The sequence below is a fragment of the Ambystoma mexicanum genome, chromosome 1p (assembly GCF_040938575.1).
Source record: "Ambystoma mexicanum isolate Mex_15411 chromosome 1p, UKY_AmexF1_1, whole genome shotgun sequence".
Taxonomy (NCBI): domain Eukaryota; kingdom Metazoa; phylum Chordata; class Amphibia; order Caudata; family Ambystomatidae; genus Ambystoma; species Ambystoma mexicanum.
In genome coordinates, this window is record NC_090921.1 from 1,111,555,540 (window position 1) to 1,111,580,859 (window position 25,320).

General features: G+C 44.2%; 1 protein-coding gene across 2 annotated transcripts in view; it reads right to left on the minus strand.

Annotated features, from left to right (window-relative positions):
- LOC138448912 (zinc finger protein 282-like) overlaps window positions 1-17,435 on the minus strand; it is a 464,485-nt gene extending 447,050 nt beyond the window's left edge. Inside the window, exon 1 of one of the 2 annotated variants that reach the window (XM_069604729.1) lies at window positions 16,944-17,435. In XM_069604729.1, the coding sequence (XP_069460830.1) occupies window positions 16,944-16,985 (42 nt within the window). In that variant the 5' untranslated portion in view covers window positions 16,986-17,435. The remainder of the gene's footprint in view (window positions 1-16,943) is intronic. The other variant, XM_069604728.1, reaches the window with a different exon arrangement.
- Window positions 17,436-25,320: the final 7,885 nt, after the last annotated feature.

The following is a 25,320-nucleotide window of genomic DNA, read 5'->3' on the forward strand; positions in this document are numbered from 1 at the left end:
CATTCACTGTATAACGTTCCTTGCCAAAATCAAATAAAAAGAAATTTGAAGAAAAAAAAAGTCCTGTACAGATAATCAAGTTAAATCCCTAAAAGTGACTGCTAGTGGAGTGAGAATATTACCACATAACATAATTTCAACTTGTTTAAGGCAACTACTGTATGTGTGACTAAACTTTAGATAGAAGCTGGTAAACAAAGGCCTTCAATATCAGCTTGGTGTGAAAAACATGACAACTAGGTGAATTGACTAAGAGCCTCCAACTTGGAGTTGTTCAGCAACAAATCATCAGGGTTGCGCCTGCAAAGAGGAGAGAGTACTATGAGAAGACAAAAGTAGCCTTGGAAGAATACTTAACATAAAAAGGCACTGTGGGTCAGTAGTGAAGGGAAGACGCATGTAAATTATCCTGCGGCTTATTGCACCCACAATGTGTACTGCACTCTACACCGGTACTGGTATTCCAAACAAGTCATTTATCATGCCGGCCAAGCCCTACCCAGATAACAGAGCCCTTGGCCATTACTAAGAAACCCTGATAGGAGAAGTTGAGAATTAAGGCAAAGTACTCACTCAGCACCCACAACAAGCCTCATCAACAGACCAGTCACTAGGTGCCTAACATACCTCCACAGAGAGGCAAAGACACACTCCAACCATAGGGCACACTGTATATCATCCTGCAGCCCCTTTAGGGGCGCAAAAGACCAAACTATATGATGTTTCTAAAGACTATTGAGACAAGTCAGGACTAAATCAACTCGACACTGAACACCTGAATGAGGCCACTGGAGAAAGCCAAGCGTGGGCAAGAGCCTAGATAGACAGAGCTTAAGTTATTACTATCCATGAATACCTTGTTGAGACTTTAAAAGACCTGTAAGGGAAGTGACCCAGAGGATGGCATAAAGCCTCAACAGAATGCCTTTTATGACTCAGCAGATGATAAAGGTAACTCTGATAGCACTGTTGCAAAAAATTGTTCCCGAATGAGAAAGCACCAGACCTTTTCTGACGGAGTATTGTAATGAAAACATTACATCATGTGCACAGGCTTGTAACTGATGCCCCGGGGCATTACCTTACTGGTAATGCCCCCTGCTCGGGTCATTGCTTAATTACATATTTCCACAATGTTTTCTTTAGCTTAGTGTATGTAAAACTCATAGTGTCAAATATATTTCATTCTGTAGGGGAATGAGCATCATATTGACGAGTAAACACTTTTGAAAATGTGCATGATCACACGGCCAATGCGTTTGATGGAAAACCTAGTTCTGTGACCTGCTGGTGGGATACATCTCTGCAACTGGTGCTCAAACCATGAGCTAAGTCAACACTTCTCGGCCTTGGCATTCTATATTATCACCCAGTGCTTTATACCAGCTAACCAGAAAGAGAGATGCCTGCAAACTACAATAGTTCACCTTGTTTTCACAGTTCTCTGCCTGCTAGGCAATCCACTCTCTTGCGTTCTTTCTTCTTATATAATGAACACACAAAGCTTACTAGATATTTACGCCAAGTAGTGCTCAATCGTTCCATCCAGTCTGTATATCAAAAGACCTACTGCAATGCCATACACTTCAGTTAGGTCTCCAGAGCTTGCTTTGCTCATCAATTATAATTACGTTATATATTAGCACCTGGGAGAGGGAGCTGGCCAATGAGGAGGCTGGGAACACAAGCAGAATCCGCAAATAGCCGCCTACGCTTCATGGCGGCCCACTACGCCTCGGGGCCCAGCCTTCACCTTGTCCTTGGATGTGGTGCCCCAGACTGGGACTTCAATGGTGTGCTTCACCTTGACGTCTCTGCCCCACTGTTATTTTGTAGACATATGTGTTATTTATTTGTAAGGGATGCATGAATTGTGCAAAGCCTGGTTCCCTTAAAAACTAAAAAAGTTTAAGAGTGTGAACTTTTTTGATTTTGGGAATTCTCCTTACAAAGCAAATGGTGGAGCAAGCAGACAGTACACGGGACACTTCCCTCTGCAACACTGAGTGCACCCCCCTGCATGGAGCCTTGCACTGAAAACTGTTTTTAGAGACTTTTTTATCATATCTTTTTATTTGGGTCCATTCATGCAGCTAACCTTTACATTTTACAGACTCATCTCACTGTCTTACTTCAGAGATACACAAAAATGTTGTATTGTTGCTCATTTTATGTCTTGCGTACAAATAACTTCTGGTGACATTAAAAATAGTGGTTCAAAATTGCTAATCAAATAAGTTTGTTTGCTAATCAAGAAAATTTTAATTAGCAAGCTCGGCTAATCAATTTTCAAAAAACGAATGAATGCCTTGAATGGGATGCCCATGGCACTCCACCAGCATTGCACCTTTATTTGGCCCTATGGGTGGAGAGGATAGAAATGTACTTCACTGCCATTAAGAAGACAGGCAATGCAGTAATGAAATCAGCTCCATACTTCAAGGCAGATAGAGTGGTCAGGATTATCAAAACAATGGCACCCACAGACCAGAGCTACACTAAAGCAAAAACAGTGCTCTTAGATTACTTTGTAGCCCACAAGTCAACACTGATTAGGAGCATTTCCACCAAGATGCCTATTGTCCATAGCTATGGCACCTGATTTTACCATGCAAGTTAGTTGATGAGATGGATGAAGCCAAAGTAAAGCTATCAAAGAAAAGCTATTTGGGGCAATTACTCAGGGAGATTGTGTTGCAGAGCAAGCAGTCTTTCCTAGGATCTACCCCTAGAAATTACTCAAACTTTGCCGCTCCAATGAGTTAGCCAATGTGAAGCCAGAGTGCATGGGAGCTGAAATCAATAAAATAGTTGTGGAAGTCAAAACCATGTGCAAAAAGATACCCCCAAACAAATCAGTGCATCCAAGTAAAGACTAAGATGGAAAAATATTTGAAAACATTCTGACGTGCCCAGAAATGGGACTACGGTTGAGGTGCTCTGCCACACAGAGGCCGGTGCCCTGCCAGAGGAGTTGAATACTCCAAGTGTGGCTACCTGAATGAACCATTATGCTAAAGGTTTGCATGGCCAATGCTAACCACTGTTACTCTCACACCCCAGGCTTCGTAAAGTGCATGTAAACATGCCAGGGATGAGATGAAATAGATTTCTCAGAGAATGAACTAGGAGGATGAACATGAAGGCTTAGTTCCTTATGTTGGTACTGGGCAGGTGTACATGGGGTTGAGGACATTAACTGAAGTGCCAAATACAAATATTTGAAAGAATAATGCCATCCCTCATAGACATAGAGTAGCAGTAAATGTCATGAGGCAGTTCCAATTTATTCAACTCGGAAAGCAGCCATCCCTGCATCACATCAGTGTTAGAATATATGCATTTTGTGGTACACATCAATGCCTAGAGAAGGCATGTTCTGCACTGAATTCAGTCAGAAATACATATACACCAACAGCAAGTTCCAGTGGCACTACTCAGGTATGACATGGCTGAAGACCTTGAACAAGTTGACTTTGCTTATGGGATGTAAGAAGACAAACTGGAAGGCATCCTACGATAACACAAGGAAGTTTTTCATGGCATCAGTCATCTAAAGGGCCAAAAAGTCTGACTCCATATATATGAAAAATAAAACCTGTGGTTCTCAAACACAGCCGAAAACCATTTGATCTCAGTACCAAGAACGAACGGAGCTATAAAAGCTGTAAAATGCCTACATCATTGGGGTCCAAGAACCAAAACAGTATAAAGGCTAATGGCCACTGAATCAAGACCATTCAAACATGTATTCGCAAAACCCTTAACCAACCATTCCCAAAACCATTGCATGTCCAAGGTTGCTCCACTCACTCAAACACTGTAGGACAGACTCGGATCCCGCTCTCTCCCAGGGCTCCTATGGAGATGCAGTGTAAGAACCACAGACAGGTTACATGTATACACAAGGTGGTTGCTTTAATGTGACAGGTCAAAGCTTACAGGCAGTGCTAGCTTGGCTTACTGTCGTAACAGACTACCACCCTAACAATGAAGAAAATGTCAACCTACCTCATCGCCAACTTCCAAATAGCCACCCAAAGATTGCCCTTGCCAGATGAATATTGATATTCTTGCCTACAACCCTAGCCATTACCCTACAAGTGAAGGCCTTGCGGTCAGTCGTTCATAATTCTCTTCTCCCTATAAACACTTCCATTCACTCTAACATGCCTTCTCCTAGGCTAGCCTGCCCATTTCCAGACAGAGCAAGCAGTCTTTCCTTAACATCCTGCAACCATTGACAATTGCCACCATAAAGCTGTCTCACTGTCATAGCTTGCAAGCCACAACAAACCCAATGATTGATATGCACCTACCCAACAAGGTGGCAAAAGGGAGAGGCATAGAACACCAACCATCAACAACATCATGGTTTCTTAGCAAAAAGCCTTAAAAGGAAAGAAAGGCTACAAAAAAGCCTTCAAAGATTTAGTGACTATTGGATTTGACCATGGTGCAAACGTAAGCAATTCTGAATAAAATAGTTCCATGGGTATTGAGCTGACTGTTAAAGGTAGCAATGCACCCTATGCAGCTCAATCAAAAAGAGCACTTCTCCCATAAAGAAAAATGAAAAGCCCTTCTGAGCCTCTGGAGCCTAAGAATGCAATTTCAATGCTTTGAAATCCAAACAGAAAAAAGAAGCAGGAATCAGCCCTCCTTCCCCCATAGGCCATAATGGGGAGAGTATTTCCAGCCTCCTTCTGCCCTCCCGCTCTGCTCTCCAGCCTGACCGTGTGTTTCTCCGGCATCAGTGAACAGCTCTGACTGCCACTCCAAGAAACTGGGTTTTTATAACATCTAGTTCATTTGTTTACCAGAATCCGCAGGATTCTGGTGAAAAGTGTTTTTTCTACATTCAACCATAGGATTATGACCTTGCAGGCTCCGAATTATTTTTTATCTCAGAAGCGCTGCGAGTATATTTCTCTCCAGGCTCATCAGTCAAAAATCTTCCTTGGATCCGGCCTAGCCCGGAAGCCATTTCAATCTTCCCTTGTAGTCCATTATAGTCTTTTAGGGTTTAGGTACTGTTTGCTAGAACATTGGGTACTATTTACCTAAACAAAACAGCTATTGGAATGCAACCCAGACCATTGCATTAAAGCCCATGCGCTATGCCACTTGCAATGTCCATCTCTGTTCCAAAACAAGGGATTAGCTTGGCTTGAAGCCTAGACTTGCACAGCAGATGGTAATGAGTTTTCATAATTGTTGATATGTACTCAATTCATGACTACATTTCAAATGCAGTTTACTACTTACATGCTATCGTGCAAAATTACTACAACATAGTCTGACCCCCCCCAAATAATGTGCTGTTTATAAGGTGCATTACTGGGTGATGAATGGAATTGTAGCCTTTGTGTGCATTATAAAGGAAAAGAGAGATGTAGTATTTTATTATTTTACTATTAATTTCTCATGCATGATAACATGTTAACCTATGTTAATCTCAAGAGAAGGTCAGGCACTGTATGAATGCTATTTCATATCAATGCACGCATACTTGACGACAACAGGTTTTTTTTTACTGTCCACACAATCGTTTAACAATATGGACTTATTTATTATACTCCAATAGCATTTCCACTACATGCAATTTAATAAATGGCATTGGCAGTTACTATATGAGTGAACTATTCACAATCTTTATGGAACGACGAACACGTCATTCCAACATGGCGCTTACCAAACAAGGCATTAAGCCCATTATCACAGGAGGTCTGTCTTCAGTTTCCACTTAGTTGCATGTTATTTTAAGACAAACCGAAACCAAGGATGGCGAGCGGCTATCACACCGCTGACATCATGGTACGCGAATCATCTTGATACAGATTTTGTAACACGGCTAAGTGATTCACAAATATAACGTGTTTGAATGTAACTTCATCACCCAAATGATCTAACGTACGGTGTATTAACCTTAACTCTGCTGTTATTTTTAGGTGAGTGGCTAAAATACTACAGACATCACGATACAGGTGCAGCATTTTGACAGATTCCGTTAAACGGGTAAGTCACTTACAAGTATAATGGGCTAGGATGTAACCTCATAACTCTAGGGGACAAATGAACAGTGTATTAATACTAGCACTGTGGTTATTTTTAGGCACTCAGTAAGCAAGTAATAATAATAATAATAGTGAGATGCACTATGGAATTTTAATTGAACATCAAGAATGACTTAGAAACTGATCAGAGGACACCTCTTCTCCCAGGAAACTCTGTAAATCTGATCATCATTCAGATTTTATTGTAGGTGTTTCTGATTGTTGAATACTATGATTACAGGTTTTATGACAGTGACTAACCAAATGCAACACTCTTAATATAGCATCAGAAATAGGAAAATCAGAAATTAAGATTCAGGTATGACCCAACTATACATGTGGAAATCTTATTCAGCAATATAGCTCATCAAGCACCAAGGCACTTTTCTAGCAGATAATTGCATGTCACGCTCGGAATGCCCAGGATCTCACTTTATCCGAGCCAATCATAATTTATTACCATTAAGAATGATTCACCACCTTATAACTTAAGTCATCATTTGGCATCATTGAGTAAGCATGTTATTGGTTGCAAGAGTGTATTTATTTGCTTGCCTGTATCTCACAAAACCCATGGCAAAGTGCTCTAGAAAGCCTCAAAGTTTTCACTTACTGTCACCCTAGCAATGAACAACATTAAATGAATTCAGAACTAAAGAAAACCTCTTTTTACAGTCAAGGACACATTTGATCCAAGGGGATAATTGCCTGCAGCTATTGCTATTCCTAAACTTATTGCTGTTTCTGCACCCTGGGTGCTCAATATCTCTCCCATTGAAGGTGCCCCTATTAGATGATGGTATAGCCAACTATACACTGAAACCCAGCTATCACAGTGTTCTATGGGTGGATTACAACCTGCTGGCATTATGATTGCTAAAGGTCTCTGCCTTTGCTGAGGAGTAATTTGAGGGTAGGCAGCCTCATGCTGGCCTAATTTAGTGGAATGTGGGGCAGGTGCCCAACAGGGCTTTGAGGGCCTGGAATGGGAGTACACCTTCCTCCTCTGCTAAAACAGGTCTAGATGCTGCTGGTGCAGCCCCCAGAGCTCTTAACTCTACAGCCTGAGAACGAACAGTGTCAATGGGCCTCATTACGAGTATGGAGGTTGCCAAGACGCTTTTAGCGGCATGGCTACCCCCATACCGGGTACCGGGTCCGGGTTTCAGGAATAGGGAATGAACGGGCCATGCTGACTTTGGCGGGTCCAGTAATTGCCATTCTCGGGGCCCGGTACATTCCCATTCCCATTTGTGCCCCCATTGGGCTCAATGGGAATGGGAAGGATGCTAACAACGGGCCCGTTGGCCAGGCGTTCTGAGCGGGAACCGCTGCAGACCTCGTAATGAGGCGGCCCGTAATGAAAGGTGCCAGCCCTGACCGGCACCGTTCATTACGGGTCCGCACTCGTAATGAGGCCCATAGTGTTCTCTGGTATGGGGGTAATTTGCCTCCATATTTGGGTGGTACCTAATGATGTGTTCTAAGGTTAACTCTTCCATAGCAAAAAGACCATGCCTAGCCCAGGTAGTGGGATATACCAAACTCAATTGAAACTAGCTCTGGTGGTCTACCTGCTGCAAAGCTAACTCTGTATACCTATAAGGTGCAAACTGTATTTGATCTAGGTCCCTCCTAATGTATAGTACATCGATCGAAATTAAGACTGGATAAGCAGGAGCTAAAAATCAGCTACTGGATATCTGGCATTAAACAGTAAGCAGAAGCTAACGCTGGGCAACAAGGTCCTAGTACAGAGCGTTCCACAAACTTAACTTTCACATAAGAACACTGTGTCCATTATCTATCACCCCCCTTATGTTTTGTATGTCATATAGATGTGTCCCAATGCCAATTTATAGATTGCCCCAAATGTACAGAGTTAATGTTACGTATATTTGTTCGGCATCAGTTGGCCTGGGGAGCCAAAAATAGCTCCTTTTAGCGGTTGGTTTCAAGATAACCAGGGTCTTCTTTGCTACAAGTAGGAGCTAAATAGCTCCCAGCTCCCCTCAATTTCGATGCCTGTATAGGGTGGCAAAACTGCCACTGGCTTGACGTAAGGTGTCTCCATATATGTAAAAAGGGTTCCCCAGGCAATCCTCCAGGCACAGCACTGCCACTGTGCAATTGGTGTCAACATCCCTAACTCCCCCTTCGTATAATTATCTAGTTACAGCTTGGTGGTAAGGTACAGGTGTAGGAACATTAACATGCGGGGTATCCAAGTAGTATCTCATAGCTAGGCAGCTTTAAGATTGTTTGCTTAGTATGGACACCCTTCTCTTCACCATAGTGCGTTTTAAGACTTTTAAAATACAGGGTTCGAAATTGAGATTCAGTGAGCAGGAGCTAAAACCAGCTCCTGGATGTCTGGCATCACCCAGTAGGCAGGAGCTACTGCAGAGGGACCAGGAACTACCAGAGATGCTCGTTTAACGTTTTGTCCATTTTGTATGAACCATTGTGTTTAAATGTGTATTAGTTGTGTTCTAATTCTTCTTTATTAACATTCTCAAATACTCAAAGTTAATGTCACATTTACATGTTTGGAAGGCACCAGTTGGCCTTAGGAATCAAAAGTAGCTCCTGGTAGCTATTGGTTTCAAGCTAACCAGGCTCTACTATGCAAGAAGTAGGAGCTAAATAGCTTCCAGTTCCCCTCAATTTCAAACCCTGAAATACATTGTTTGTATCATCAGGCCTGTAGCAACCCTCTTAGACCCTCGTTAGTATCTAATTATGGAGCATATATTAGGATGTAGGATTGTTGTTTAAGCAGTAGGGTCCCATCTGGGTAGCCGAATTATGTGATTTCTATCACCTCTACACACAGAACATGTCCTCCACCTCCAGGGGAGTGTACTCGACTCACCCACTATGGGCTGTGGTGGGAATAGAGGTAGAGAAAAGCATATAGCTGTCACTATGCATCAAAAGATAAGAGTAGGCAAAAACCCTCCAGCGGGTTAGCCACCCGCACTCATCCACACGGGACTGATTTACTAATATCATGTAATTTATTGAGGGTCTACTGTTCAAACTTCTATCAACCCCTTCCTCATCAAAACATGCACCATATACAGTAAGGCAATAGAGCATACTTTATATAGAAGTCCCACACTTAATACAAATGCATAAATGTGTCTAACTTGATTCTCAATAATGAACACTCAATTATGCTCTCACCCTCTCCTGCAAATTCCATTTTTGTTTAAGAGAAATAAAAAAGCATTCCCACTATTATTGTAACTACACATGACACACTCAATATGCAAAAGGTTATACATTAAAATGCAGCCATCATTGTCTATCATATATGTCTACTCAAGAGTCAACCATCTCAAAAACATAATAGCTCCTTAAAAGCAATTGGAGGCTCATCAATTCTCACTAAACAGCCCCATGAAATGAACTGCTTTCTCAATACATCTCCTCTTTCCCAATGTGATATTAAAATTGGTAAAATTGGCTCTCATACAGTCCATTGATAGTGGGTAGAAGAGACCGGAAGGCTACATACCTGGAGCCTGGGCCACATGAATGAAAGCTTGTTGTCTGTACAATCCAGAAACAATCCAAAATATCAACTTCAATGGGAAACACTGCCTACCAAAAACATCATGATCTCTTAGCAAAAAGCAGCAAAAAGGAAAAAAAAACAACAAAAAGCCTTCAAAGATTTAGTGTCATTTGGAATTGACCATGTCTGAATGAAATAGTCCCATGAGTTTTGAGCTGAACGCTATATGTAGGAATGCTTCCCTATGCAACTCAAGCAAAAAGAAAAGGAGTTCTGGGCTTCTGAAGACCATAAATGCAATTTCAATGTTTCAAAATCAAGCAGAAAAAAGGAGCAGGAATGAGCCCCTCATTCCCCCATAGGCCATATTGGGGAGAGTATTTCCGGCATGCTTCTGGACCTCCAGCACCGCTCTCCAGCCTGACTGGGTTTCTCCAGGATTGGTCAACAGCTCTGACTGCCACTCCCAGAAACAGTTTTTTTCATAGCGTTGAAAGGACGAGCTCTCCATCCTGCTTCTGGTGCAGGGGTGCGATTATATCCAGTTACTTCACTGGTGTTCGGATTGGTGAGGATCCAAGCTTACTTGACTTTCCTGGCAAGGTGCCGTAAGTATACTGTTGTAAAAGTTCAAGAGTTGGCCTCCTTTTCTATTTGCCTTTATATTCAGTAGTCCGTCTCTTCTCCCTTTTATCACAGGTATTGAGTGAAGATTTCACGTAGTGGAAACAATTCGCCGAAGGTAAACTCAGGTGAGTTTATGATGGGTGGTTCCTTTAATGTCCTTATATTCACACACTAATGCGTGTGTCTTTTTTCCCCATAGGGGCCGGGGTACGGTACTGCCGAAGAAGCGGCGCCGACCTGAGATGAGGAAAGATTCTCCCAACAATAATCAGGTAAGTCTTATGGCGAAAATCTGGCTTTCCTCAATATGTTCCTTTTGCTCATCTTTTGTTCTTCTCTTCCCCCTTAGGCGCAGGTATGCGGCGGATCGTGCAGATGGTCGCTAAGGAGCACGGAGATGCCTCGTGAACAGGTGAGTGGAACGCGGCGCTGCAGCGAGCAACGCGATGCGTCTTTAAAATAAATGTCTTCCCTTAGGATCGCCGGCGTGATGACTCCGGACTCCGGGTAGAAGCAGGTAATGTTCTTCTGTTCACCTTTTCCCTTCTCTTCTTTCCTTTCAGGTGTTCCAGGATGGAGGCGGGCGTGGCTGGAGTCAGGATGCAGGAGCAGACACGGTGAGCGTCCAGCTGCTAGGTGCAGAACAACGCGAAGCGTGAGCTGCTGTCTGGGCGTGGCTTAAATAGCCCCCAAAGTAGTTCCAGGTACGTATTCTTCCCCAGCCACGCCCGAGTGGCAAAATAGTCCCACAGGTAAAATAGTCCCTTTCAGGCCTCAAAGAGGTCTGGATCTGGCAGCACGGTCTGCATCAGGTAAGTTCACATAAACACTCCCTTTATGAGCCTGGCGCCTATGGCGCCAGGACTGAGGTCCAAAATGAGCCTGGCGCCAAAGGCGCCAGGACAGTGTCCAAAGGGCCCCTACTAGGGGTTGCTGGCCTTTTCCCCGGGAACATGATGTCTGCTTCCGGGGACGCTGGTCCTGGACTGGTTCTCCGGGAGTAGGCATCATGACATGGGATTCTGGTAAAGAGCAGTTTTTTCTACATTCGCCTAAGGATTCTGACCTTGCAGGCTCCAAAGGATTATTTATCTCAGAAGCGACATGGGTATATTTATCTCCGGGTTCGTCAGTTAACAATCTTCCACGAATATGGCCTAGCCCAGAAGCTACGTCAATCTTTACCTAGAGGTCCACTGCAGTCTTTGAAGGCTTAGGAATTGTTTACTAGAACATTGGGTACTATTTACCTAAACAATACAGCTATTGTAACTCATTCCAGACCACTGGATTACAGCCCAGGAGCTATGCCACTCGCATTATCCCTTTGTGTTCCAAAACAACTGATTAGCTTGAAGCCCAGACTTACACAGTAGATGGTAAAAATGTTTCATAATTGTTGATATGTGCTCAATTTATGAATACATTTCAAATGCAGTTACTACGTACATGCTACTGTGCAAAAGGACTACATGGCTTGAGATAATGCTCAATCTCCTGTTTGACTAGAATACACAACACTATCGCCAAATTCCATACACTCCGAGTCTGGGTGCATAATGAATTTCTCCTCTCAAATGGGACTCTGTCGCTATAAAAATCTCAGTTTTGGGGTCTCATTGTGGTGGAGGTCTTTCAAGAAACATCAGGGGCATTATAGCAGGAATCCAGGGGGAACGCAACATCAGCGATAACATCCTGATTATTGTGCATTTTATCACTAAACACCACTCCCAACTGAGACAAGTCATCGCCTCCAAGATCAAAGCCTGACTCTCAACAAAACCAAATGTGAGTTTAACAGGCAACAGCTAGAATTTCTCAGCAATGTAATCAGCCATCAAGGCATTTCCGCAGGAAGATAGCAAACCAAAAATAAGCCACTACACCTCATAACCAGTCCTTGGTATGTAGTTTCCTTGGGATGGTCAATTAATGGTGAATATTCATCCAGAATTTGCTATCCAAGCGAAACATCTGAGGCACCTAGAAGAACCTTGGTTGTGGAACCTATCCAAGAAAGCACCCTCCAGGCAACCGAGGAAACCCTAATGGCAGAAACCATGATAGCATATTTCAATCCAGCAATACCGACCAAACTGTTGGTGGATGCCAGTCTCTGTGATCTAACCATGGTCCTAACACAAACAAATCCTCAGCATATTTTTGTCCCGTCAGCCTGTGCCAGTAGAACATTGACACCAGCTGAGATGTGTTACTCGATGATCGAAAAGGAAGCCATTGCGTTACTCTGGGGTTGTAAACATTTCCACAATTACGTCTGTGGCCCCCATTCACAGTAATAACAGATCACAAATCCTTCCTGATCATTTTAAAATGAACAGCACCTCACCCTCCAGCATGCTTAGAAAATGGATTCTCCAGTTGTAAAACTATGTATTCAAATTGCATTATCACCCACGAGCAGACAACCCAGGCGACTTCCTGGCAAGGTACCTGCAAGGGAAAACTTTGGAAAACCCTCTGGTGAATGCTGGTTAACCATCTAACCTAAGGGTGAAACAGGTATTGCAACCAAAAGGGAAGCCAAACATCTCTGAAGCGATCGCTATCGCAGAGCAGTCAGGTTTAACTCAACAGAGGAAGAAAGGCTTAACTGCAGTTAGTCCACACAGTTAAGCAAAGAGAACACCTAACACTAGCATACTGAAAAAACATACTTTATTAAATTAACATATACAATGTCTAGCAGGTCAAAATAACCACTTTAACTAAACATTACACATGATGGAACCAGTGTATGTATAAAAAACAGCAGCGGTCAGTTAAAATGCAACCCCTACTACTACTAACATGTAAGTCCACTACCTAGTGATGGGCACTGTACACTATGGGCCTCATTACGAGGTTGGAGGTAGCTTTGCCGGTTTTACTGGCAAGGCTACCTCCATACCGGCAAGAAAATCCGTAACCCGCGTATTAGCAATTACCGGAGTATTCCGGCCCCGCCGGACCCGGTTATTGCCGTTTTGCGGGTGCCGGTAGATCCCCATTCTTATTTGAGCCCCGTAGGGCTCAATGAGAATGGGGATGCCTGTAACACCGGCACGGTTCATTATCGTGCCGGTGCTACAGGATTTATTTGCAGGTAAGGCCTGGCGGAATGAAAGGCACCCACGAGCACAACTCAGAGTTTGCCGGTACCGTTGTATCTGGACCGGCAACCTCGTAATGAGGCCCATAGTCTTATTCCCCATAGGGGGGAATAAGGGAGCCATGGACATAGTAAAACATTGCATTCACTTAGTCAAGGACCCAGGATGCCACAAAACAATAAGCACAGTATTCCCAACCCTCTAGTAGATAGTAACATGGTTGATACAAATGCACAAAACTCATTATACACTTCAGTGTAGACAGGTCCCCGACGCCAATATTCCTCATTTGCACAGCAGAGTGCAAAAGGAGAATGCAAAAAGGCAGCGTACACACTTGTACTCTGCCATGCAAATGAAGTAAGCGTTGCCTACCATGTACGCTGCTGCAAAAGGCAGGCAAACTCCATAGGATTCCCCAGCATCTGTGCCATGCCGGCACGAAAGCTGGAGTATTTGCATGGCAGAGAGGAAGGGAGCAGCGGAAACGTAAGTTACGTTCCGCCGCTCCTATCCACCATATCAATAAATGAAATGGGGCTTGACATGAATGGAAGGCCTTACGCAGGGCTTTTACATATTTCATTTATGTTACACCCCAATCAAAATGAGCTCCAATGATACAAAAGTAGACACAAGTAAAAAGGCATTTCCATAGGCAAGAGTGTAATTCAGGATTTTAAAAAGGCAGATAAAATCAGGAGTAACTGCTAAAATTCCAGGCAGTGGGCCTCATTACAAGTTCAGTGGTGTGGTAAAGAACGGTGGTAATGCAGTGGTAACAGAGTTGCCACTGTGTTACTGTTGTGTTACCACGCTGCCAACCTACAGGTTTGAAGGTAAGGCAGAGAAAAAAACCTCCAGCAGAATTCCTCTGCCTTACTGTCCAAAAATGGCCAAATCTGCAGTATTACCGCTATTGGTAAGACCGCCGGTGGTAACACTGCTGGAATGCCAATGGTGTCCTATGGACTCCAATTAATGGGGACTAACAACGCCTATCACCACTTATAATTCTGTCGTAATACTACTCGTGGTATTACCACCAATCGTAATACTGCTGGACTAAGAGGTGGTAAGAGTAATACCAGTTGATGGTATCTCAGTGGTATTACCACCGCGATACCACCAAACTCGCAATGAAGCTGAATGGCTTAAAAATCCAGGAGCCCAGGCGGGGTCCAGGACAAATTGTGATATTCACACGGATGAGCTTCTGGTAAGTTGTAAGAGTCCACCTACATGTGGCCGGACAAAGTCTGCAGGCAAACCCACAGTTATCATGAAAAGCCAGATAAGTGCTGGTTCTACCCGACAGATGCAGAGAAAAAAGCAACTGACCCAAGGAAATGCCAGAGAAGACCCTCTTCAAGAGATCCAGTGCCAGGTCTATGGTCTGACTTGCTCCTCTCGCCTTCTGCCCCACAATTGTTGTAAGTCTTATGATGAGTTTGTTAGTCTTGGCCACAACATTGAGCTCACCTGAACTTGTGGCTGGTTCAGTGTCTCGTTTTTTTCATACAGGTTTCATTGTGCTCATTAGCCTTTGCAATGTCAGTGGCCCTATCCATTGTCGGGTCCTTTCCATGCCAAAGTTCTTCCCTGGCACCCTTGTTTGCATGTTTGATCATTAGTGAGTCTCTGAGATGATCCACTTGGCAGTGACCAAACTCACATGTAATTGCCAAACACAGCAAAGATGTATTTTAAAAAGACCTACATCCAGTCTTTCTATTTAACAGCAGGCCCCCATGGATAGGGAAAAATCAACAAGGGAACAGGCACGTTTGCCATGCCAGTAGAGTCACTGCTGGTTCAAGCATAATTATTTACAAAACTCTAGAGGGAGACCTGTTGAGGGTGCATGTAGTATGCATGGTTTCTCTTGGACATCACCATGAGTGTGTTTTCAATTCCCCCTTTTTAGTTTGGGCTATTAGGTGGCACTTGAGCCACCTAGGAGCCAAAAATATTGCATTAAAGTATGGATAGGTAGAAATGGCATATGAGGAGGGAGACAAAGCTTGTAGGTATTCTTTGGTTATTGGCCCACCCATTGACTGCCCATGGCCATGCTAGCCCATATGGCCATTCCCACCAAGCTCCTGCCCCTCGCCACCCAAAACACCACCTCATGCGAACTCTTTGAGTTTGCAGCTTTAATTAAGCCTTACCATCAAACGTTCCACTCAATGTGCCTGACTGTGTTTTTCAAAGCAGTCTTCTTAGAGTTAATAACTTATTCGGAGCTCTAAACACACTACTGGTGTAACAAAAATGTCTTAACCAGGTCTGCCTTCAGCCACTCGATTTATAAGCACTACGTGTGTTCTTCACTAAAGTTCAGTTTTGGCTTGTGCATAAGTATTAGGCATTTGCCAGGCACTGCTTTTATATGCCCAGGTACTTGCATAATTTTCTCCCCTGCTACCATCAATGGCCAGTTAACACTATGGCATTGCTGGCAAGCGCCTTTGCCATGCCTATAACAAAAGCCCAAACTATTGGCATTGACAATGCTTGTTAATGTTAACAGTATTTATATAGCGCACCGTCACCAACGGAGTTGGTCTCCAGGTGCTCAGGCGGATCTGTAAAGAAAGGTGGACGGGGTGGGTTAGTGGATGAAGAGGGCGTAGGAAAGTGAGAGGTGGTGTACTGTTGGCAGCTTCAGTTCGGTTTTCACTGGGCACTGAGTTTGGGTGCGCAAATAGGATCGAAGTGGGACCTTGCGTGCTGTTGTTGCGATCTATGTGTTGGTTGTTTGTTGTTGCGGTGTGGAGAAGTCTGTGCGGTTTGCGGTGAGAGAGGTGGTTGTGTTGGTTTTGTGTGAATTAATTAAGCAGAAATTAGAGGTTTTGGTTAGTGAGTTATACGTCTCATAATCCCTCTAATTTAGTTTATGTATCAGGTAGTCATAGTGGGTTGGTATATTCTCTCTTGGTTTAATGATTGTCTAGTTTCTGTTTTTATTTTAAGCGCCCAGATGGCCAGTAAAGCATTGAGGTAGCGCATCAGGTCACCACTGTGGTGCACATGGAGCTTTGGCTGCGCTGGCTATGGAGTGACAAGAAGGGATTGGGTGTGACGTGGGTGTCAGAATGATGGAGAGCGTGTCATAGCTTTGTTAGTGTGCATGCAGAACAGCCCTAAACATCAGTAAAACATTACCTATCAAAAAAGCAGTCACTCAGTAAGTCACCCCAATAGGGTACTATTATAGCAGTAATGACCTAGGGGTAATACTCTTAAAACTAATGCACTTTTAGTTCATATGTTTTTAAGCTTAAAATATCATGTCAACATTTAGAAAACTATACACATGGAAAATACTAACGCCAGTCAATAAAAAATAGCATAGCTGTTTTTATACATAACAAAGCAGCTTCTTTTACGTAAGCTTTACGGTTTAGAAAGCAAACGCACAAGCGATGCATTAGAGTTCTCGAAGGGTCCTGTGGGTGTACTGTCTAAACCAGGCCAGTGGTTGTTAGGGAATAACAGAAAATGCATATCCCAGGTTAAAAACAAAAATGGGTCAAAAATACAGCAATAGTTATTGGCCAAAAGGATTAACACAGCACAGTTGAAAAAGAAAACAAAGCCACTGCTATTACTCACCTCATTGGACCCCGGCTGGGCCGTTCCTTTCCGGTTTTTCATCTTAATTCCACAATCGTTTAGTATTAGAAATGTAACAGGCAGGCGAAGGAGAAAATCCAGGCCCTCGCAGTTCCCAGAGCAGCCGTGGCCGACAAGCACAGTTTACTGCATCCCCCTACACCTGCCAGAACCACGGGTCACAGGCAGCAAACGGAGAACAGGCCAAACACACGCCGCCACTTCCCCCTGCCACCCGGCAGAAAGGCACAACCCAGCACGGATGGAAAACAGGCACCACGCACATACGGCGCCTGTCCTAACGCAGTATACAGGAAGAAAGGTAAACAACCCCTGCTCTAACCGGAATACAAAGTGTACGGGCAAGACGAAAGCACGGGGGTCTCTTTTTTTATGTTTATTTATTATGGATGTTCAGGCTTGATTTAGTTGAGCAATAACCAAGCATGACGAAAGGAGAGACACTGCTCACTGCGATGTTGTGCTAAACAAAAGCGAAGGGCAGGCTCAGCAAAGAGACACTGCTTACAACTTGTAAGCATGCCCCTATGATTAGTGAATCATATTTTGCACATGTGCAGTCAGTGGACGAGTTTTACAACTATAAGTGATTACATTCTGCCCTTGGATAAGGAGTGTCACTGTTATAAAGTGATTGTTGAAAACAAGGGGAATATAATAAACGCTTTATTTATTTAAGTTCTACTGGAGTTAATTTTCCTTTTAACTACCTATATGTGCAAAAGAGTTTTGTGCCGGTGTTGCCCAATTAAAAAAAACACGCACACAATTTAACTAAGAATATTATATTATTCTACGATGGAGCCGCGTAAGGCTCGCAAATAGTCCAACAAAAGGTATACAAGTTCGAAATGTTTGTTTTATTTTTATTGAAATATTGGTGAAGTACAGTAAATTGATATAAATGGCGTCAATAACATATTAATTTAAAAAAGGAACCTGTCATAACAAGTGTGATGTAGTGGGCTCCGGTGTTGCAGAGCCTCTACAAGATGTGAGGCCTGCTTAGGCCTATGGTCGCAGCGGCAGCCAACAGAACACACAACCACTTAGTTTGCTGCATAAACCTGGACTGGCGCCAAACTGTCAGTTCCGGTGATACCTTTATTTCCTGCTCCCGCCCCCCTGACATGTGACTAGGTCTCCCCCAACGTGACATCACAACAAGGAAGTGAAATAGAATGTACCATTTCATTTGAACATTCACATTAGAGGGGAAATCAATAAAAAATGGATATATCCAATAGAGCAAGTGAGAAGAAGATAGACAGGACGGATATGATCGTAGGGAGAGACACATATAACCAACACACGTTATTGATCATTCATGGTGCTTTGGGGACATTGCATAGCTCCCAACCTTTTTTGTCACCAAGGCGGGTGAAAACACCCGATTTTCTTTTTGGCGGGTGAGATGCCCATAGAAGTGAATTGGCGTATGAGGGACTTGGCGGGTGATTCATCTGCTTTCAAGGCGGGAGACACCCGCCAAAAGCGGGTGAGTTGAGAGCTATGACATTGGAATTAGGACCGACATGTTGAACACCAGTTGTTGGAGTGCTATGGTTAAGACATTCAATAAAGGTAGTCCATCTAAGTTGAAATTTGAGTATTAGATTGATGCGCTTCGCAACCCGCCTTCTCGTTTACAGATCCGCCTGAGCACCTGGGGACCAATTCCATTGGTGTCAGTGCGCTGTACAAATACCTTTAACATTTAACAATAAAAGACTCCATTCGGTGAGTAGAGCAAAGTAAATTCTACTATTCTTTAATAGCAATCATTTGTAGTAATAGGGTAATAAATACATTTAATAAGTACGCGGAATCGATATGAGTAACGTCACGTGAGATATACCTGAAGGATGATACACATATTTTGTAATGCTAGAGGGGCATGACATGTTTTTTAAATACATACTGTTAGGCAGAATTATATGCAGTCCCCTTTGGGAACACCACACACAATTAAGACTACAAGTGACAGTACAATTTCACCTTTGGTACAAGCCTGTACTACACAGGTAAAGTGTATTTGTATTTATTTGTTTATATGGCGCTTTACACCAAAGCGCTGCACAATTGAACAACTTGGTACATAAAACAATATAACGGTAGAAGCAAATAACAGTTATGAATCAATCAACAAACCAGTAAGAAGAGCAATTAAACTGAAGGGAATAGGGAGAGTAGAGCAGTGGGAATGTGAGGGAGAAGGAGAGGTGGGGAGGAGAGAGGGGAAAGGGTAAGAGTGGGGTGGTTAGAGAGTGGAGGGAGGAAATCAAGGGAAGCAGAAAGAAGGGAGGGGGAGCAAGAAGGGGAGGGAGTTTCAAGGCGGCGGGTGGAGAAGGAGAGGTTTAAGGGAGGTGCTAAATGAGGAGAAAGTAGGAATAGAACGCATTGAGAGAGGTAGGGAGTTCCAGTGCAGGGGAGCTAGGAGCTGGAAGGAGCGGAAACGGGAGGGGGCACAAGGGGACGGAGGTACAGTGAGAAGGAAGTGGTCAGCTGAACGAAGGGAGCGGGAGGGAGTGTAGAAAGAGAGGAGGGAGGAGAGGTAGGGGGGGGACAAGCCCAGGGAGAGATTTGAAGACAAGGCAGAGAAAGTGCAATTTAAGTTGAGAGTGAAATGGAAGCCAGCCAAGGGAGGAGAGGGAAGCCGAGATGGATTCGCGGGAGTTAAGCAGACAGAGGGTACGGATAGCAGAATGGTAGATAGACTTGAGGGGGGCGAGATGAGAAGTAGGTAGACCAAAGAGTAAGGAGGAGCAGTAGAAGAGGCGAGAGAAGATAAGAGAGGAGATTAGAAGTTTGGTAGCATGGAAGGTGAGAGAGGGGCGGATTTTGCGAATATTGAAGAGGTGGTAGCGACAGGCATGAGAAGTGAGAGAGATATGGTGGGAGAAAGAGAGAGAGGAGTCAAAGTGAATGCCTAGGTTACGAGCGTGGAGAGAGTTAGGGAGATTAGTGGGAGGGAAGTGAATGAAAGGAGGAGGGGAGGGAGGGGGAAGAGAGTTGGAGGGGAAAAAGACAACTTCAGTCTTGTCAGTGTTAAGGGAGAACTGGCTGGAACCACCAGCTCAGGGGAAGAAGTTTCCTGGAGGATCTTCTCTGTCGTCGGATTCTGGAGATTCGGACCTGCAGCAGGGCTTCACCGGGCAGTTCAGTCGTTGTAGGGGTCCTCTTCTGCCAGTTCCTCATTGGTTCTTTCGTTCCAGTGGCGACTCTGCTCTTGCAGTCCCAGAGCCCTGCTTTTTATGCAGTTTTCCCCCATTCATACAGCCTTGCTGTCAATCACACAGCAGGGTGGCTGTCCTGGCCAGGACAATCACTCAGCCAATCAAACAGGAGTGCAACTTGGGTTACCAAGGGAACCCATGGCAGGGGTCCTAAAACCCCTCCCTCACATCCTGCCTACCCAGACTCTCAGGCGCCTAAAGGAGGGCTTCGGTGTGGAAGCCCATGAAAAGGAAATGAACAAAGGGACCAAACCTGGTTTGGCGTGCAGAGTAAAACACGAGAAAGACTAACAAAATGAAATGGTGAATAAACCTGGCCGGAGCAAAAATAAAATGTATTTGGTCAAGCGGGTTTATGTTCAAGGCTAATATAATAGCCTAAAACATTACCACGTTTATATAAGATAATCGCAGTAGAAAAGGTAGGGTAGATACCACTGCCACCAGCCAAGTCTTAATGTAAAGGGAGCGAAACAATGCTCCAAGAGGCACAGACAAAAAGCGATAAGAATTAACCCTTTCCAATACTCCATATAAGATGGGGTGTGCTGGGTCTGTTGTAAAAGTGACTAAATAATGTTAATGGCAACTTTATCTTTTCTGGGGGACAGTAGTCAGAAAAATTGAGTCAGTGGGGAGTCTAAAAGACAACCCTGTGTCACTGCACTGAAGGTGCTGTGTAACACACATGAAAAATATGGTGCCCTGGACTAGGTGAGGCTCCAGTGCCCAAGATCACACAAAAAGTAGAAATACACATAGCAAAAAACATGTAAGAGTCGGAATAAAGGCTCACACTCTTACCAGGTGAAAAAAAAAATCCTAGAAATCCAGCAAAGCTGCTGAGGGACTCAGTAGGTAAGAGAAATCAACCATTTATGAGAATTCTCCCTAACACTCGCTCCCCTGCCCCCAGACTAAGGGACAATAGGATTTAATCCACTCCTGGATGAATCTCTACCTCTAGTCGGTTAAAAACCTCCTAGAGAGACCATCAGCATTTTGGTGGTGACATCCTGCTCTGTGCTCAATGGAAAAATCAAACCCTTGCAGGCAGATTGATCATCTTAGAAGTTTTGGGTTTTCCCCTTTCATTTGCATTAACCTTTCTCAAGGGTTGATGGTCAGTTTGAATCACAAAAGTAGATCCATACAGGTATGGTCTAAAGTTCTTCAAACTCCACACAATGGCAAAGCATTCACGCTCTATGGTTGCCCGCTTTGTCTCTGGTTCCTTCAGTTTCCTACTGATGAAGCAAATGGTATGTTCCCTACCTTTCTCATCCAGTTGACTAAGGACTGTTCCTATACCTATATTGGAGGCATCTGTCTGCACAATGAAGGGTTGGTGGTAATCAGGAGCTCTTGGGACTGGAGCTTGACAAAGGGCTTTCTTCAAGGTTCCAAAAGCTTGAGTGCACTCCTCACTCCACCTTTTTAGGGAATTTTGGAGAGAAGGGAGAAGCTATGGTCCCATAGTTCTCTATGAAATTCCTCTAGTACCCAGTGAGACCTAGGAAAGCTCTCACGTGGGTTTGAGTAGTAAGGGTGGCCCAGTTTTGCACAGGTTGTACTTGCTGGGCAATGGCCTTATCTTACCTCCTCCTACCTCATGACCAAGGTAGACCACTTTACTCTGACCAATTTGACATTTGCTTGCCTTTATGGTCAGATGGGCCTGCTCAAGAGCCTGCAAAACATATCCTAGGTGGTCAATATGTTCTTTCCATGTAGGGCTGAACACTGCAATGTCATCCAAGTATGCCATGCAGAAGTCCTCCATCCCATTCAGAACTTGATTAACCAACCTTTGAAATGTAGCAGGTGCATTCTTTAGGCCAAAAGGCATTACCTTAAACTGGAAGAGGCCTGCTGGGGTAGAAAATGCAGTTTTCTTCTTGGCATGGTCTGTCAGTGCTATTTGCCAATAGCCTGAGGTTATGTCAAATGTACTGAGGTACTTGGCTGAACCAAGCCTATCCACCAGTTAATCTGTCCTTGGCAAAGGATGGGCATCATTCTTAGTGACCGCATTTAGAGCTCTATAGTCCACACAGAATCTCAACTCCTTGGATACTGCCTTTGGTACTAGAACAAATGAACTAGACCATGTACTTGTAGATGGCTCTATAACCCCGAGATCAAGCATCTTGTTGACCTCTCCTTTGATGTGGTATCTCAAATGCTTTGACATTCTGTAACCTCTACCTTTCACAGGTAAACCGTCACCAGTGAGAATATCATGCTGGCCCCCAGGGGTCAAGCCTGTTGATAGTGAAAACAGGGAGGCAAACTGATTCAACAGAACTTTGCACTCCTCCTGCTGTTCAGAAGTCAGCTTAGAAGAGAGATTAACTCCTTCTATCTGTTCATCTAAAGGTTGGCCTCTGAGGAGGTCAGGTAGAGGTTTACTCTCCTCTTCCTATTGAGCTGAAGCTAGAAGCAAAGCTCCTACTTCTGGTCTCGAGACATAAGCCTTTAAACGATTGGTGTGAAAGACTCTGGGAGCCTCCTTAGGTCTGCCATGTCCACCAGATAGTTCACCTCTCCAAGTTTGCCCACAACCTTGAAGGGTCCTATCCATTTGTCCTGCAAGGCCCTCTGCCTTGTTGGCACCATAACTAATACAAGCTGGTCTTGAGAGAACTCAACCATGCTGGCTTTCTAGTTATGCCAATGTTTGACCAGAGCCTTACCTGCTTTTAAGTTATCACTTGCTTCTGCCATCATGTGTGACATTCTCCTCCGGAGACCTATCACATAATCAGTCACTCTGACCGGCTTGGGGGAAGGAGCACTCTCCAACCCCTCCTTGATCAGGGCCAATGGACCTCTGACTGGATGGCCACAGAGAAGTTCAAAGGGACTGTAACCAACTCCCTCCTGAGGGACTTCTCTATATGCAAAGAGAAGGCATGGCAGTAGAAGGTCCCACTTTTTCTTAAGGGGTTCCTCTAAAGCACCTATCATGCTCTTCATCATTTGATTAAACCTCTCTACCAGTCCATTTGTCTGTGGATGGTAGGCTGTTGAGAACTTGTAAGTGACACCAGAGTTTTTCCACATGGCTTGCATGTGGTGGGACATACAATTGGATCACCTGTCGGATATCACTTCCTTAGGAAACCCTACTCTGGTAGGTAAAAATACCAAGTAGAGCCTTAGCCACAGCCTGAGCCGTAACAGTTCTCATAGGTATGGCTTCTGGGTATCTTGTAGCATGGTCTACTACAACTAGGATAACCCTGTTACCTGAAGAGGTGGGAGGGTCAAGGGGACCCACAATGTCAATGCCCACCCTTCCAAAAGGAACTCCCACGACTGGGAGAGGCACCAGGGGTGCCACATTCTTGGCTCCACTCTTGCCAGAGGTTTGGCAAGTGTGACAGCTCCTACATAATTTGTCAACTTCTGAACCCATCTTAGGCCAGTAGAAGTAGAGAGAGAGCCTTTCCTTGGTTTTCTTGAAACTCAAGTGACCACCAAAGGTATCTCATGGGCTAACTGTAGGAACTGGAGTCTGTTGGCAAGGGGCACTACAAGTCTTTTGCAGTCCCCAGGGGTAGACTCAGTTGGTTCACTGTAGAAGAGGCCATCTTCCCAGCTTAACCTGTGCTTCCCAACTTCTTGCCCATCAAGTTGGTTAGCAGCCTGTTGTCAAAGACCTTGAAGAGTAGGACACTCTCTCTGCCCTTTGCTAAAGTCTGCCCTGTTGGGTCCACTTTCTGCCAGTAAAGACTGCAGCTCAGGATGGTCAACAGGGTCAAGATCTCCAACTAAGACAGTGTCTTCTTCCAGATCTGATTCTTCAGATACTGGCTCAACCACACAAGGTTGCACCTCATACTCTGCCTCAGAAGGGGAGGGATCACAGGTGTGATCTTGGACAATCTCGTTGGTGTCCTTGTTGGTAGCACAGGGGTGCTGTCTGTCTTTTTCGTGGAGGTCTTGGGTTTCCCCTTTGCCTCATTCTTTCTAGAAATAGCAGTGAGCAACTCCTGTGGAGTGGGAGTGATAGTTTCCTCTATCATCTCCTCTGGAGAGCCTCTCAAGGTTCTCTCCCTTGCAGACCAAAGAGCTCCTGTTTCCTCTTACTGGGAGGCATGGGTGTGCTTGACACAACTCCAAGAGTTTTCAGGTCATTACCCAAAAGGACTCTCCCAGGTACTTCACTCTGCACACTAACAGGTATTTTGACAATCATATCATTACACTGGATGAGAGCTGGTAACTGGGGAAGCATTTGCACAGGGCCTCCAGCTAACTTGGCGAGGTGTTTGGGTGCCTTAGCAATATCCTCCACCTTGAAAAATGATTCATCCACCACAGTTATGCTGGCTCCAGTGTCTCTGATGACAGGAGTCTCCAGACCATTTACAAGAACACTATCTTTATAATGCGCTTTAGTATTATCTGGTATGGAATTATAGACATCTAGATTCTGTTGTTCCCACAAGCCCTGGGACACTAAAGAAACACTAGCTGAGACTCTCATGGGTTCTGCAGCCAGTAGGTGAAGTTTTCCACTTGCCATAGGGACTTCTTCCTCTGGGGAGAAGGCTAAGGAGACAGTGTGGACCCCTGAAGGTTTACCCTTGCATCCGGGATCCCCTTTCACATGGTCAGTTGACCCACAAACATAACATTTCCCAAATGTCTTAATTAATGGGGGTTTGTTCTGACCTCCATCTTGTTTGGGTCCAGATGGTGCACTATCCTGATTTGGTTTCCCTTGGGGTTTACCCTTATGTTGTTTTGTGTGGCCCTCCTTTGGATTGGAGGTATTAGAATTCTCTTTGTTGTCTTTCTTTGGTTGTTTCCCCTCATCCTTTTTCCGAGTAGCCCCAGAATCCTTGTGAGTAGCCCTGTTGGCAACCCACAAGTCAGCAGCCTTAGCTAGTTTCTTTGGATCTATCTCCTTAGAATCAGGCAAGTGCTGTCTGAGCTCAGGAGAGCAGACATCAAAAATAGACTACAACATTACAAGATTTCTCATTCCTTCATAAGTGTTTACTCTGTACCCCTTATCCAACCATCTATGTTTTTTTAAACATTCACATACCCAGGTAGCCCAAGGGGTACCATCATGCTTTTTGAGGGTCCTAAACCTCTTAAAGTAC